General features: G+C 39.4%; 1 protein-coding gene across 18 annotated transcripts in view; it reads right to left on the bottom strand.

Moving 5' to 3' along the window:
* The window catches only part of ZNF532 (zinc finger protein 532), a 52,543-nt gene that overhangs the window by 23,987 nt on the left and 14,080 nt on the right, over nt 1–14,476 (bottom strand). For 16 of the 18 annotated variants that reach the window (XM_087772751.1, XM_087772748.1, XM_087772749.1 and 13 more), the window contains 3 exons: nt 10,690–13,049; nt 4,157–4,338; nt 1,022–1,198 (listed from right to left, as the gene is read on the bottom strand). In XM_087772751.1, coding sequence (XP_087628877.1) covers nt 1,022–1,198; nt 4,157–4,338; nt 10,690–13,029 — 2,699 coding nt within the window. In that variant the 5' untranslated portion in view covers nt 13,030–13,049. The remainder of the gene's footprint in view (nt 1–1,021; nt 1,199–4,156; nt 4,339–10,689; nt 13,050–14,476) is intronic. The other 2 variants (XM_087772744.1, XM_087772761.1) reach the window with 2 other exon arrangements.

The following is a 14,476-nucleotide window of genomic DNA, read 5'->3' as shown; positions in this document are numbered from 1 at the left end:
GCCGCGTTCCTGATTGTGCCCGGTGTTACCATTGTCAGTAAGCCACCATGTTCATGCACAGCTTTTCGCAGCTACAGAACAGAATCAGTTCTGCTTTAATCCAGAAAAAAGAGATAACGTATCAGAAAAAACCTTATATAAACAGCTCCAGCAATGCATCTATTTTGATTTGGAGGGGCAAGGCTGGAAATGGCTTAAAGGCTGGCACCTCTCAATAACACACTGGAATTGCTCTCCTTGAGACATGACTGTCTTACGGAAGCAAAAACCTAGCTCACCACTTCCAAAACCTACGGCTGGCATGAAGAAAAATCTAGTAGACAGAAAGAGGAGAACAGATCTTGCAGGAAAAAAACTGCCCGACAAGCGAGTGGCTGCCTGACCAAAAGAAAGGGTACCACAGGCGGCCGTAGCCCGTGAGAAGCGCCCGAGGTGAGCCCAGAGACGACAACTGCCGCTTCTAAAACCGTCTCTCACAAGTACGCACCCTGACCCCTGTGAACTGATGGCACTGAAAGAATCAATTTTCCAGATTCACCCAGATGACGATCTGTGAGCATGTAATAGGGAAGAAAAAAAAAAATCACTTTTCCCCACCTTTTCAACCAGCTCTTATGAAAATCACTGCGTAAGCCCTGACGAGTCTTAGCAATTCTTTTTGGAATCACATTATCTTAATTCACAGTAAAAATGCAGATGAGCTAAGCAGATTAAAAAATAAGAACGAGCAACACCACTAGCTGCCTATCCGAATAATTTCTGTAATTACTGTATTACTCTCTTGTAGCGCGCAGTGTTTAAAGGACCATTATTGCTACGTTCATGGAAATTTAACCTTTGCCAAATAAATTCCCAGCTAAAAACTCATGAAAACATTACACGAACTCCACCCGTTGCCAACAGGATGACAAACGGTTGGTTGTACAGTATGTGACTCTTAAGATTATAAGCACAGGACAGAATGCAATTTCACGAGTTATTAAAATGCAGGCAAGTGCAGTAGAAGATTAATTTTGCTTACTTTGGTTCGCCTATCTTGATACCCGGGTGTTGTGTATAGGCATGGGAGTGTGTGCTGGGAGCAGATTTAAATGCCATGGGACAGATAGGACACTTGTAAAAGACTTCACAGTGAGAACCTTGAATATGAGACTTGAGTGCCGCCACATCAGAGTATACAACATTGCAATGCACGCAGCTGCAAAAAGAGTGGAAAAGAGTCAGTTCAGCCTAGCTCGAAGCAGTACTGAAAGAAATGGAATCAACACTGATTTTCAAGCAAGTGGAAGAGATAAACATATATATATATATACACACACACACGTAAATATATACAACCGGATAAACCCACATTATTCTGTCAATTTAAAGAACCCAGTAAGAATCAACATAAACAGAGATTCGCATATCAGAAAGTAAGAAAAAAGAAATTTCCCAATTTAATTTGAAAATCTAAGAGATATGAAGTCAGAACATGTTTTTATGGCATTACAACAAAACAGACAGAAGGGTCAACAGAGGAATATTCTATTGATTGTAAAAAGAATGCTTAAAACCTCTGCAAATTTGTAAAGAGATTTTACAAAATGCGTTTTTATCACATGCAGTGGATTGTACAAGGTACGCCACAGCAATTTAGAAACTACCACCAAAATGGAAAACCAGTAAGGAAAACATTTCCACCATTTCCCTTGTTTAGATTTAATGAAGACATACTGGTAATGATTTTCTGTACAGGTAATCAAATCAGCCCTTGGATTTAAAAACAAAAAAAGAGTAATTTAAACTCAGGAAAACTAAACCGAATCTCTACAATCAGATTAATCAATCAGATTGGAACGCTGAAAATACTTTTTAAAAACATACTTCCGCAGTGTCGAAAATTTATGACCTTTCCGCATCTATTCTAAAATGAAATGATTAAAAAATTGCATTAATATTAGTACAACAGAATTCCCATATACAAAGGTCCCTTTTAGTGCCATACCTCTCCAGTACTAAACGCTACCAAATAGTCCAAGAACACACTGCAACAAGCAATTACAAAATAACCTGTCACACGAACAAATTTCCTATTGACTAGTATTTTGCAGTAAGGGTTTTACAATTTAAACATAGGCGGCCTCTACCCTTCCAAAATTTTAATTTTGGCATCTATCATGGTAGTATGATTGTTGTCATGTAAACATCAAATCATTTTTCGATACTGTTTTAATGCCCTGATGATAGCAATAAAGCAGGAAATAGTTACGCATTGCATTCAAGAATCCCCTTTTTAAAACGTATCACCTTTGAATTTTATGAATTGTCATCCTTTCATTTCTGAGCACTTAATTTACATTCTTAACACTATTAATCAAGTTTATATCTATCTAGTCGCCGCTTACCAATGCATTTTATAAAGTAAATGGTCCTTGTCCTTCTTGGGTCTGTTAAGATCTCTGCTTATAAAGAGATGAACATTTCTTCATAGCGGTACAAAGCACGATCCTCTCATTAACAGACCTACTCCCAAGGTGTCACCTCAAGAGAGCTGGGTCACATCTCTCATCTCCCCATCCCATCCTGTCTGGACTTTATTCTCAGCATCCACCATTGTATATTAAAACAGTTCTTAAGGACCAAGCCTTCCTTTCTTGGACTGCTGTAACAGCTTTCTTGTTTTCAACTTGGAAGGATGCAATTAAACTTAAGGTTGAAATTTTCAGCTGATTTAGTTCAGGCAGCTAGCCTAAATGGCCGAAATCAAACGGAACTCCCTCAGAGAGGTCCTTCGGAAAGGCACGACAGGTTATGCTGCTCCTCAAGTGAATGCACCACGGGGGTAAGGAGATGCTGAGGAGCCTGAGAAGGAAGACGTTCACTCTCCCAGATATTGCTTTTCTTTGCCTCGGTATTTTTGGTTTAGTCTCACCATATACAGAAATTCTGACTTAGTGTGACACGAGACGTTTATGACACATCTTGAAAAGTTTAGTAACTTTAGTTTAGATTCAGAAGGAAGGATTTATGAGTCTTCTGGTGCTACTGGTGCAGGCCAGGCGTCCCTGAAGTTGATTCCACGTACAAACCCAAGAGCCACAGACTAGAGGGAAGGAAAGTAGGGTGGAGGTAGCAGATGTGAGAACTGTAGCACAAGACAGACTACTGCTTGGGAGAAAAGAATAAAAGAGAAGAACCCAAAGAAACGCGAAGAGCTGAGAGACGTGTCAGGCCATGGATTCAGTCTGAAAACAGATTGCCACAGCAGCTGGTTTGATGCAGTAAAAATGCTTTTTTCCCTTTGTGGAAGATTTCACAGCCATCCTAGCAAATGAACTTGTGGCACCTTAGGGGGGAAGAAGCTGCCTACTGTAAGATTTTAAATCTCCCTTCTCCAGTCAGACAGGGTGAAGTGGAAATATTTTAGGAGTGCTGAGCGAAGCCTGGCTGTACGGGTTGTTCTTCTGATCTCTTGCTGTGCTGCCTGCCATTCAGTGCGAGTGAAGTTCTAAGATAAAACACTTTTTCAAGCCTTTCAAAACTTAACATTTCCATGAAATGCCTCTGATCCCCATTTTCTCAGTGAGTCGCCATTACAGGGAAACATAAGAATAAAAGGGAAACTGAAGAGCAACAAAGAAGAACCAAAAGACCAGGCAGTTTGAATCAGAAAAGTAATTTTCAAGCGATGTAGAGCTGAGGAATCTTGACTTCCCACAGGAAAGAGAGCAACCAGATAGGTGCTGTACGCCCATCAGCATCTCAATAATAAATTCTGGCAGTAAATACTGAAAATTACTGTTCTACCAGAGATAACAACCTAAAATTCAATGTTTTGAAAAAACTCAAAAGGTTCTTTTAAGAACCTGAAATTAAGAAAATACATCTGAATTCTCTAGACCTTATAAACTGTGGAGTCCTGAATCTGACATTTTATGGCTGGATGAGATTAGCTAATATTCTGATTTAATAACATACAAAAGCGGATGCCCAAAACAAAGCAGGATCCTAATGTGGTATTTATTCCAAAATTTGTAGTACTAATAGCATTGTTGCCATGACAACCTTAAACCCATGAAGCTGTATTCTACAAACAATGCTTATGAAAATGGAAAGTTACTTTTAAAGCATAAATTATACATAAATCGACAACAAAAGTAATCATTATACTGACCGAAAACCAACTCTTCGGGTATAATGCAGGCAGTTCTTAGTGACATGAGTCTGGAAGTGGACAGATCTGCAGATTGCTCCACATTCAGGACACGTGTATGGAGATTTATGCTGATGAATTCTCTGGTGTGATGCAAAACTGCACTGGTTAGGAAGCAGCATCTGGCAGATATTGCATGTCTTCTAAACGACAAACCAAAATAGATGAAACAAAAGGTTTGGTTCAGCTATACATAACGTCTTGTGTCAAACACTGTAATACATCAAATAAAAGGTTAAATGTTATGACGGTGATGTGAACCAAAAGAAGGAGGCAAGTACTAAATGCAGGCCCTACTGACAAATCTTGTAGGACAGAGCTGGCGGATACTGGCAACCAGACATGTTGGCATCCTGGGCCGTTCCGACACAACAAAGGTCTTTCATATCCCACTGACCATGGCAGATGCATGTCAGTGTACGTAAATTTTACTTAGGTGCCTCATAAGATTACCTTAATAGTACAAGGAGCCTAAGTACAACTTGAGAAGCAAACCTCATGGTTTTAACTCTGTGCACCACATAAAGTAAAAAAAAAAACCCGAACCCACCAAATATACTATCTTCACTTTGTTTGGTCCTTGCTCCTGAGGAATGATTACGGTAATATCCATAATACCAATAAAATGGAATATTATCAGGCAGACAGTGCACAGATAATTTCAAAATATATTTCTCAGGCTAGAATACATCATCTGCATTATATCGACATATTGTGCATCTGAGTAAAAACTAGAGATATATAAAATATTTACAAAGTTTTTCTTTGCAGGGCAATCTTTCTACACGCAGGAATACCTTATTAAACTACTTCTTTTCTTGCATTTTGTTACACAAAAATGATTTTAAAAGATCTTCAGCTACATATTGACCGTATGCCAAATCAGAAACACTGAAATTCTCTGGGTGCTTTGTGCCACTTTTGGGATGAAATGCAAATGATGCAACCCAGCTGTAAGCAGGCTCCACTTTTGCTCACGCTGGCTTTCCATCACTGGAGGGCACAAAGAGCCAAACCTGTAAAAGCATTCCAGAAAATGTTTCCTTTAAAATAATACATCTCTCAAATCTCTAGGCAGATGGCTGACATCCTCTATGGAGCTATGCCTCTGTTTCATTTTGATCATGGAAGCTGCTTCACTGACTTCAACAGAAACACTCCTGGTCTCAAAGTCGAGCACAAATACAAGTCTTTGCAGAACAGGACTTTAACTCAACTTCAGTTCGTAAGACTTTGCTTTGTAAGGCTTTTCAAATTATATTATTATTTCTTATGACTTGGGAACTATGAATCTCACCAGTGACTTATGAAGATTTAAAAACAAACCCAAGACTGCTTCATGACATGGGTATTATTTACACATGAGATCTGCACATTTTTAGAAATGTTATCCGTAAGAGTCTTGCAGATGTAGTGATACGTACATTTTGCAAGAGTACAGAACAAAACAAGATCTCCAGAGCTGCATTACGAATTATTTACTAACCTATGTATGAAGAAATCCTGAAAGAAATAATAGCTTCCTACTAAAAGACAGATGCTTCACAAAAAGTCACCCCCTCCTTCCAATTTAGGCAACTCTCCTTTAGATCTCTTTTAAAAAACAGTAATATCCAGATCATATAATAGCAGAATCAAAGCTACCATTGTAGAAGAAATAGTACAGGGTTACAAATAGCTTTCATAGGATTCTGACTTACTAGCATTGGCAAGTACGCCAGTAAAAAAAATAACCTGTTCCCACTTAACCAACAGGAGACAGACACTAACTCCAAAGACGGAAGGAAAAAGCCTTTACAGTCACGGCAAAAAAGAATTTTTTTTCCAAATAGAACACTGTTTAATATGAAGGCCTAAAGTAACTTCTTAATTGCCTTAGCATTTTTACAGTATTACTGATATTCTAAGAACAAGTATATTTTTTTATTACCATCTGTACACGCCATTTTTATTCTTTTTCCGAAACAGCTTAATCTAAATGCTTTTTTTGAGGGTGCATGCAAATACTTTCGACTCTTTTTTTAAAAACAGTAATTTTAAGTAGAAATGTTAACATGAAACATCTTGTGGTCACACCCAGAGAAGCAAGAAGTGTATTTTCACATGGTTCACTTTTAATGTTTACATTGTGAACATGGTGGCCTGATGTGTTTGAACATAGCCTCCATCCAAACGTCGCTCTCAAGTGCCCTGACGACAGCAAGGTGGCGAAATGCAAAACATTACAATAGAGGAAGTTAAGCAAAGAAAATCTACCGTTACTCAAATTCAGGTTCAATATTAGCACTGCTTGCCAGCCTAAAAGATTAGCAGATAGCATGGATACCTTTACTACCCTTGCGGAAGGCTTTGCCTTAACTATCTGCAGGGATCTGGAACTATCAGCCTGATGAGAGCCTTTGTGACACAGTAAGTCTGAAACTGAAAATTTCAACTAAGTCTGAAACTGTGTTCAGACACATATAAATATTCACTCTGAAACGTCAAATATTTGTCCTCAACTGACCACACAGCTATGGCTGGAACCACTGACTCATGCCCTCCAACGCTGAACAGAACTGGCTGGGGATGGTAACTTTGTCTTCAGCTCAGGCTTAAAGGCAAAATCCTGACTAAGCACAACTCTTCTTAAAATGTGCTTGCCACATTTACTTGGCTTCAGTGCCATTCCTAAAATCTAACTTTTGCCATTTATGTATCAATAAGCAGCAATGTGATACTGGAGAATCTGGAGTACTATTTGACTACAGAAGAAACCAGCAAAACAGAACTTCTTGTTCCAATAGTAGAAGCACATGGGGTTTTCGTCGTCCTTCCAAAGCCTCTTGTCTGCAGCACTACAAAAGGAAACCGGGATGCTACGCCACGGAAGAGCCGTACGACATTCCAACCCCAGCTAAGTGTATCTCTCCCATTTTGCAAAAAGCAGCCTGCAAGAATCACCTGTAATGCTAGTAACTCAGACTGACACAAAATGCCAATAATGCTATTTGTTAAGGCCACTGGTTTGCTGTTTTGATGAGTACAGTAAAATGTTTAACTGTGATTACAGTAGAACAAGAAGAACCTACTGTGAAATTCTGAAATTCAGCATGTTTGCTTACCATTTTATTTTGAGCTTAAGGTGGCATTAACTTCCAGTTCTCTCATTCCAACCCATACCAAAATAAAACACAGTTTGTGAAAATCATCACCTGCCTGCATTTAAAGTCAAAGTTTCAGAAAAAAAAGGGTTAGAAGAAAAAATGGTGGAGGTGGAAAATAAAGACACACAAGAACTATGAGTACGAAGGGAAATGCAGTTTCCATGGGAGCTATACACTTATATCTGTAAATAAGACGAACGTTAACGTTAATTAGCCCAGGTTTGCTACTTTTTTTCCCCCAGTAAGTAGATGAGGGTTTCACTCAGCCAGGAAACCTGTCAGTGAGTGGTCCATTCCCTTTAACAGGAATATTAATGGAAATAAAACATTACAGAAAGGTAACACCTTTATAGGGAACATCTTTTAATTGCTAGGGCTGTTTTACTATTGTTTATTTTAAAAGAAACATTCTACCTTCATAACAGGAGTTTAAGAAGAACAAGAAGTAACAGCTACGTACTGCTTAGGCTCACTGAAAACATGAAACAGTATACAATTTCTGTTTCAAGAGCAATTAGGTGGGCCCTAGAAAGAATGGTGAGCTGCACATAACAACTTTTTTCTTATTATGTTTGCAAAATCCAAATGTTTATTTTTATTCTTCCTTCCTTCCAAAGTTAAAGTATCAATTTCACCTAACTTTTCTGTCTCCTTCCTCCCAAAAGAATGGTAGTTTTATAACAAAAAGCTAGTGCCAAGCACTAAGAAGGAAAACGGAAGTCAGATCATTTCTCATCCAAGCTTATCAAGGGGTAACGTATAACGAAAAAGTACTAAAATGTTTATTAATAAATGCCTATACAGAGTCTTTCTTCAGCAAACACTACCCTTGCAGCAATACTTGGGACAAAAAAATGGGCAAAAAGATAACAAAAAGAAAGCAGAACGTATTGCTCTCACTGAAGCAACTGTTCGGTTAAAGTTTCCGTGCTGGGCATGTCAGTATAGCTACAACACTTCAGCACGTAATAAAACACCGTGTTAAAAAACCCAGCACAGAATTGAAAGCTGCTGCTTGATGTATGAAAAGGACCAAGAAGAATGTCTGATTAATTTTTAAGAGGATATTTCAACAAAGAACATTTAAAACTACGTTCATTAAGAGTGTTCGTTTAAAATGGAACAACATGAAAATAGCTTCTTTTCCTCCAGTGCTTTGCAGCAACAAGGCTGTTTTTTGTTTCTGTTTTGTTTTTTAAACCGGGCAATCCACGGCCTAGTAAGCAGGTATTAAGGCCTTGTTCATACATCAGCTCTTAAAAGTGAGCCAGCTTCCAACAAGAGGCACGAACACATTGATAGGCAGCAGGCAATGCTGACTGTTTTCTGTACCTTTGTGAGCTTTCCTCCCTGAACAGCAGTACCTGTGTACCCATACTTATCTTCCCACCTAACTGTAGTTACATTTTGACATTCTATGAAGATCTCGGTTGTTTTCCCATAGTAAATCACCAGGGTCAACAGCACCTAACAGGACATGCATAGAGAGCAAACTCGGCAGCAACAGGGCAAAAGCACCAGACAGGGGGAGCAGGAAAGGGCAAAAGGTGTTTCTACAAATCTGTTTAGTTTACCTGTCCATACAAAAAAAGGCCCCCACAGAAAGTGAGTACATCACTTTTTAATCTTTGTTCTTCTCTATTTTTTTCATTTTATCCTTACCTCGTGCTCCCAACCTATTCTCAGTATATTTGTCTGTCTCTCATCCACTTGCTTTATCTTGGTGTCTTCTTAATTGCTTGATTTTATAGTATCAAGAACAACAGGGTTTTCACAAGGACTACCGGATCTTATCATACCAAATGATAACTAATGGACCTATTATGGGAAAAAAGATAAATCTAACACCAATAAGCACCAGCAAAGGAGTTAGCTAAAAAACAATTACTGCGTATTAAGCCAAGTAAGAGCTGGTGCAGAATATACTCATGGTCAGCCGTTAAGATACTGTTCAAAACTGCAGCAAGATCTAAGGACGGAATACATTCTGCTAACTTCTTTCTGACAAAAAGCTTAAACAACCTCGCTTTAGGTAGGCACATCTGTAGTATCTTACAAACGGAAATTCAGGCACATGGCATTTCACTGCGAACCCAGGCAATTTTAGCCGAAGTCTGCTAGCCAGTTAGTAAGGTAGGAGCTGAGGCAGAGCCACATAATCCATATAGTCAAGATTATTTCCATGTTCAAATCTCCTTACATTACTATCTGTAGCGGTGGGTGCAGTGTAACTGCTTCATGGCCACAGAATAGGTCTTAAGTTTAGTAAATAGATCCTGACAGGAACCTGTCCGCGCTTCTATGACTAGTGGATTTTTTTCCTAACTGCAGGACTTAAAAACCTTTACCCTGCACATTGCTACGTGATTCCCAGGAATATTCCTGGGGCACTCCTGTCTCGATCAGTCTGAGCATGTTTGCAGGTTTTCAGCTTCCCACATAGCAAGAAGCTGCAACACCAAGCTCAACTGAATGCTTTGAAACACACCTGAATCCCTTTTAATTGGCACGCCCCAACAAAAATCCAACTATATCATTTAATTAACTATCTTAACTCTTATAGGATTATAAAATACATCGCACACTGATTAATATTAACCTTTATTGAATGACGTGTTTCTTTCAGATTAGGCCACATACATTAGTAAAGAATTTTAAAATGGTTTGTAAGTTTAACTCATTAGCGATCATAAGAGGAAAGGAAAACCAACACAAATAAGCAAATGGTCACACAGCAAGAAATGCATGCTAGTGAACGCCACTTTTCACTTCTGTTTAAGAAAGACCTGAAGAGAACAGCATGCATATCCTTTCTATAGAAAAAGTGTGCCATTTATTCAGTGCCTAGAGCCCCTGTAGGTAAGAGGAATGCCTAGCTCACTTACAGTGCTGTATGAAAATAATAAAAACTGAAGACAAACCAAGAATCAATCACTTAAACGTATCATTCAGATTGAATAGGCGGGCTGTTAATGAGGGTGCCAATTAAGTGGATTCCACAGGATACTCAAATTCCAAAGCACAGAGAGCATCATTAAAAATCCTTAGTAAAGACCATGATTAATTTCAGTATTATAATGTTCAACTGTAAGAAAGCTCATGCTAAATTTTAGTAAAAATATACAGTGTAAATTCCAGACTTCAGGGCCTAAAAAAAATTCTAAGAAAACTCTTATTTAAAAAATGTTGACATTTGCTATGTAAGTGCTTGCAAGACCTTTTGTGGTTTTGCTTATGCTTTTAATCATGGAGGTTCAGATATTTGACAGCTAAATGAAAGTAAAGACACATCCAAAGTCTCCTAGGCTTATAGATGAAACATTGGAATTTAAACATATGATACTCTACTTGTCCACTTGTGTCTGCAGCCTGCTGGAAATGAGTTGCAAGAGATGTCTCATCTTGGAAAACTTCATTACACTCCAAACACTTTAGACTGTGTCTACAGAGTTTCGATGGATCTTCGTCTAGGGGCATAGCTGGAATGACAGGTGTACTTGCTGGGGCCGATATCACTGTCCCAGTTATGCCAGACTGTATCTTTGTTACAGTATGCGTGCCAACTCCCACAGGGCTTTGAAGCATAGATGTAGCAGTATTGCTTGAAGGAGATGCTATCATTTGATCTGCTGGGACTGGTTTTAAAATCAGGTGCGAACACTGCATTACAACTCCTTTTTCCTTGTGTCCACGAGCATGAGAAAGAAGACTGCATTTATTGTAGAAAACTAAATTCTTTGTACAATGATTACATGTCACTTCAATTCGCACACTCCTCCTGTCATAATGCTGGGTCAGGCTCTTCTCAAGAGCAAATGAGTCGCCACACTCCAAACACTTGTAACCTCGTGTTGGTAACGTTATTCCGGCATTGGCAGGGGGACTAAGGTTTGGGATGTAAACTGGTACGGGATTGACACTACTCAGCACCTTATTGAATGCTTCCACTACAGAACTTTGTAGAGATGACACCACTTGGACTCGAGACACTTTTTTAGAAGGCTGTGAGGCTGCTGCAGAAATTATTGCCTGCTTTATTTGTTGCTGAGGTTTCGCTAGCACTTGGCGGAGTTCAGAGGTGGTTTGAGCACCTTGAGGCAGAAGATTAAGGTTGGCAAGATGGACTGTCTTTGGCACAAGTTTAGCACTGGCAAGGCTTGATGCTGGCACCACAACAGTCTGCTGTTGTATAGCATTGGCAGCTTTTATAATGGCGCTACTGGCACTCTGCACTGAAGCAGCAGATATTACAGTGGCTTTCACTGTAGTATTGTTAGCAAGCTTCAAATTAATCACTTGTGAACCTGCTGTTTTAACTGCTGAAACAGGGAGAAAGGCAGTAGCCACAGGTTTGATAGTGACCTGTTTTGGTGCAAGTTCTGCAGATGCAACTGCATTGGTGACAACTGTGGACTGGAGAGGAGCTCTAGGAGGAGAGGAAAGAACAGCAGCAGAAGTTGGTGAGGACAGGAGAGACGTCATGGAAGGGACCATAGAAGCAGTCTGCTCTGGCTTTTTACCAGAGTCCAAATCAACTTCTGGCAACACTCTAGTGACAGTTCTCTTGATCTCCCCAGAAGAAGTCTTGATGGTTTTGATGCGAACTTTAGGAATTGCTGGTGTTGACCCTGCAGGAGAAGATGGAGACCCTTTGCTACTGTTTTCACTTGATACACTTCTGGGACTATCAGGCGGTTTGATAGATGGCTTTTTAGCACCATCAATGAGACTCTGAGATTCAGGTGATTTTTCAATAGCCCGGGGACTTTCACTCATGTCTTTTGGTAATGGAGAAGATTCTCCTGAATTAGACTGTAAATCTTTACTGGTATCTGTAGCTGCCTTTTTAGCACTCAGTGCTGCAATTGCAGCAATACATGAAGAAAGCTTTGCTGATGACTTTGCTTTGGACTGTGAAATGCTGGCAAGATTTGTTTCACTTTTTTCAGTACTCAGTTTTCCATCAAGTACCCTGTTTTCAAGCAGCTTCTCAGAATTGTCTTTTAGCAATTTGTCCTCTGTTTTTCGAGCTTTAAAAGGCTCATAGACACTTAAATTCATGGAGTTTGTGTCTGTCTCTCGTTTAGCAACTTTATTTTTATCTATACCACTTGAAACTGCGATTCCAGATTTAATCAAGTTTTCCCCTCCAAGTGCCTTTAGTTTGTCATATTCCTGCTGAGAAACAGATCCTGCCAAGACATTTGCTCTGAAATTTGCGCGCATCTCCTCTTTATCTGGAGGGTCATCCACCTCAATTTTTTCATCATCATCAAATTCTTCAGCACTTGATATTGGGCTAAACTGGTTGAAAGCTGAATCCTTCAGTGTCGTCTCGGAAGCTGACCCATCATCTTTAAGTGACTTCCCTTCATCTTTACTGTAACTATCAAGAGCTGATGACGTTAGAAAGCCATTATGCAAGCCATTGCCTGTGGAATGGTGGCCATCCTTGTCCACTCCTTCGGAAGAATCAATAGTACGCACGTTTTTCACAATGACACTCACACCAACATCGGATGATGATGGGGCATGAGAATCTTCATCTGTGTGAGCATTTTGTTTTATGTGGCTTTCATGGTCATCATGTCCAGATTCAATAGCTGCTTTTGGATCAACCATGTCTGGTATGTCAAAGGCTGCAAGAAGGTCATCGAAATCTGGGGTCTTCATATCCCCCATGGTCATGTATTTGATTGTAAGCAAATCTGTAAAATAAGCAGAAAGTCATCATCTCAGTATTATGAGCTCTAATAGCACAGTCTTACACAAAATAAGCATATGTTCACATATGCCATGCAAAAAGGTGTTATTTCACTTCTGAAGTAATATTTTCAGAAATTATGCATTACAGAACAGTGTTCCAGTGCAAGTGTACAGTCAAATTATTACACCAAGAGCTACAGTAATCCATCAGCTTCACAGACTGTAACCTAGTCATTTCATTCTAGGCACAAATTTCTCTTCAGTGACTTTCTTTCTGTCCCCTCTCCTATGCTCCCTCCTACCTTCTCCCACATACACTACGATTACAGCAAGATACCTACACTTTCATGAAAATAACGAGGCACTTGCAATTCCTCCTAAGTCTAGATTTTCCTTGACATTTGCATTACCAACCTGATGAGCCTTCTTGAAGATGGTAACAAATGTGTTTCTACTAACAGTTTAAGACTGTTGCACTGCTTTCTAGAAATTAAATTGCTTTATAAGAATTATGGAGTAAGTGTCTCCCAGTGTTCACAATGCTTTTTTTCAGCAGCTCTAGCGAAGGATCTGCTGTATCCACACTACTCCTGACAGGTGTCTCGCCTACTGTAAAGACCTCCCGTAACAGAGACTCTACAACCTCCAATGTAATTTATTCCAGTCACTCACAATTTTCGCTGTTATTCCTACCACATAATCCGAATCTTTCTTGATGCAATCCGAATGAAATACATGTGGTTCTATTCACCTATCCTCTTTGCAACAGCACATTACTCGGAGACCGTTATCTCCCTTCAATCTTCTTCTTAGGCTAACCAACATTAGATCTTTACGGTTTTCTTTCCCCCCACAAATAACATTTTCCAGATCCTGTTCTTTTTGTTCGCTTCTGTTGTTGGGTTTTCTTCTTCCAATTCCCAAACCAAACAGGCAACTCAAAACTGAAACTTTATAAATGCTGTGTAAAAAGAAAAACTAACTTGGAGTATACTTTTAGATTTGAATCCCACTATGACATTTGCCTTTTTCCACAGACGTTTTAATAATGTGCAGAGGTGTGCAGGGGAATCGCTTGTAGAGATCCAAAAAAATCAGTTACAGAAAGCACAGAGACGACACTTTTTCTTTCTCTTTCATAACCACGCACAGGTATGATCTGTATTGTTGCGACAGAGCTGTTTTTAACGTACTTTCACTGTTCAGTAATTGTCAGGCCAAAGTCAGTATTCCATGTGAAAAGATACTTAGCCAAGTAAGTGTTATTGTTAGAAAGCGCCCATTTCGGAGGCATCCTGTCTGACCTCCTGCCTTTGTATCGTCACTAGAGGACTGGAAAACGTTCTTATTATATAGCTCAGTGTTCTGTCTCCGCTCCCAATTAATACAGGCCATCAGAGAACCACGGTGTGACTAACTGCAACAGCGC

This window comes from Nipponia nippon, unplaced genomic scaffold, assembly GCF_047370975.1.
Source record: "Nipponia nippon isolate SJK-2023a ecotype South Korea unplaced genomic scaffold, ASM4737097v1 scaffold_37, whole genome shotgun sequence".
In the NCBI taxonomy this organism is placed as follows: domain Eukaryota; kingdom Metazoa; phylum Chordata; class Aves; order Pelecaniformes; family Threskiornithidae; genus Nipponia; species Nipponia nippon.
The sequence above is the reverse complement of the archived record's forward strand: the minus strand, read 5'-3'. Positions and strand labels throughout refer to the sequence as shown.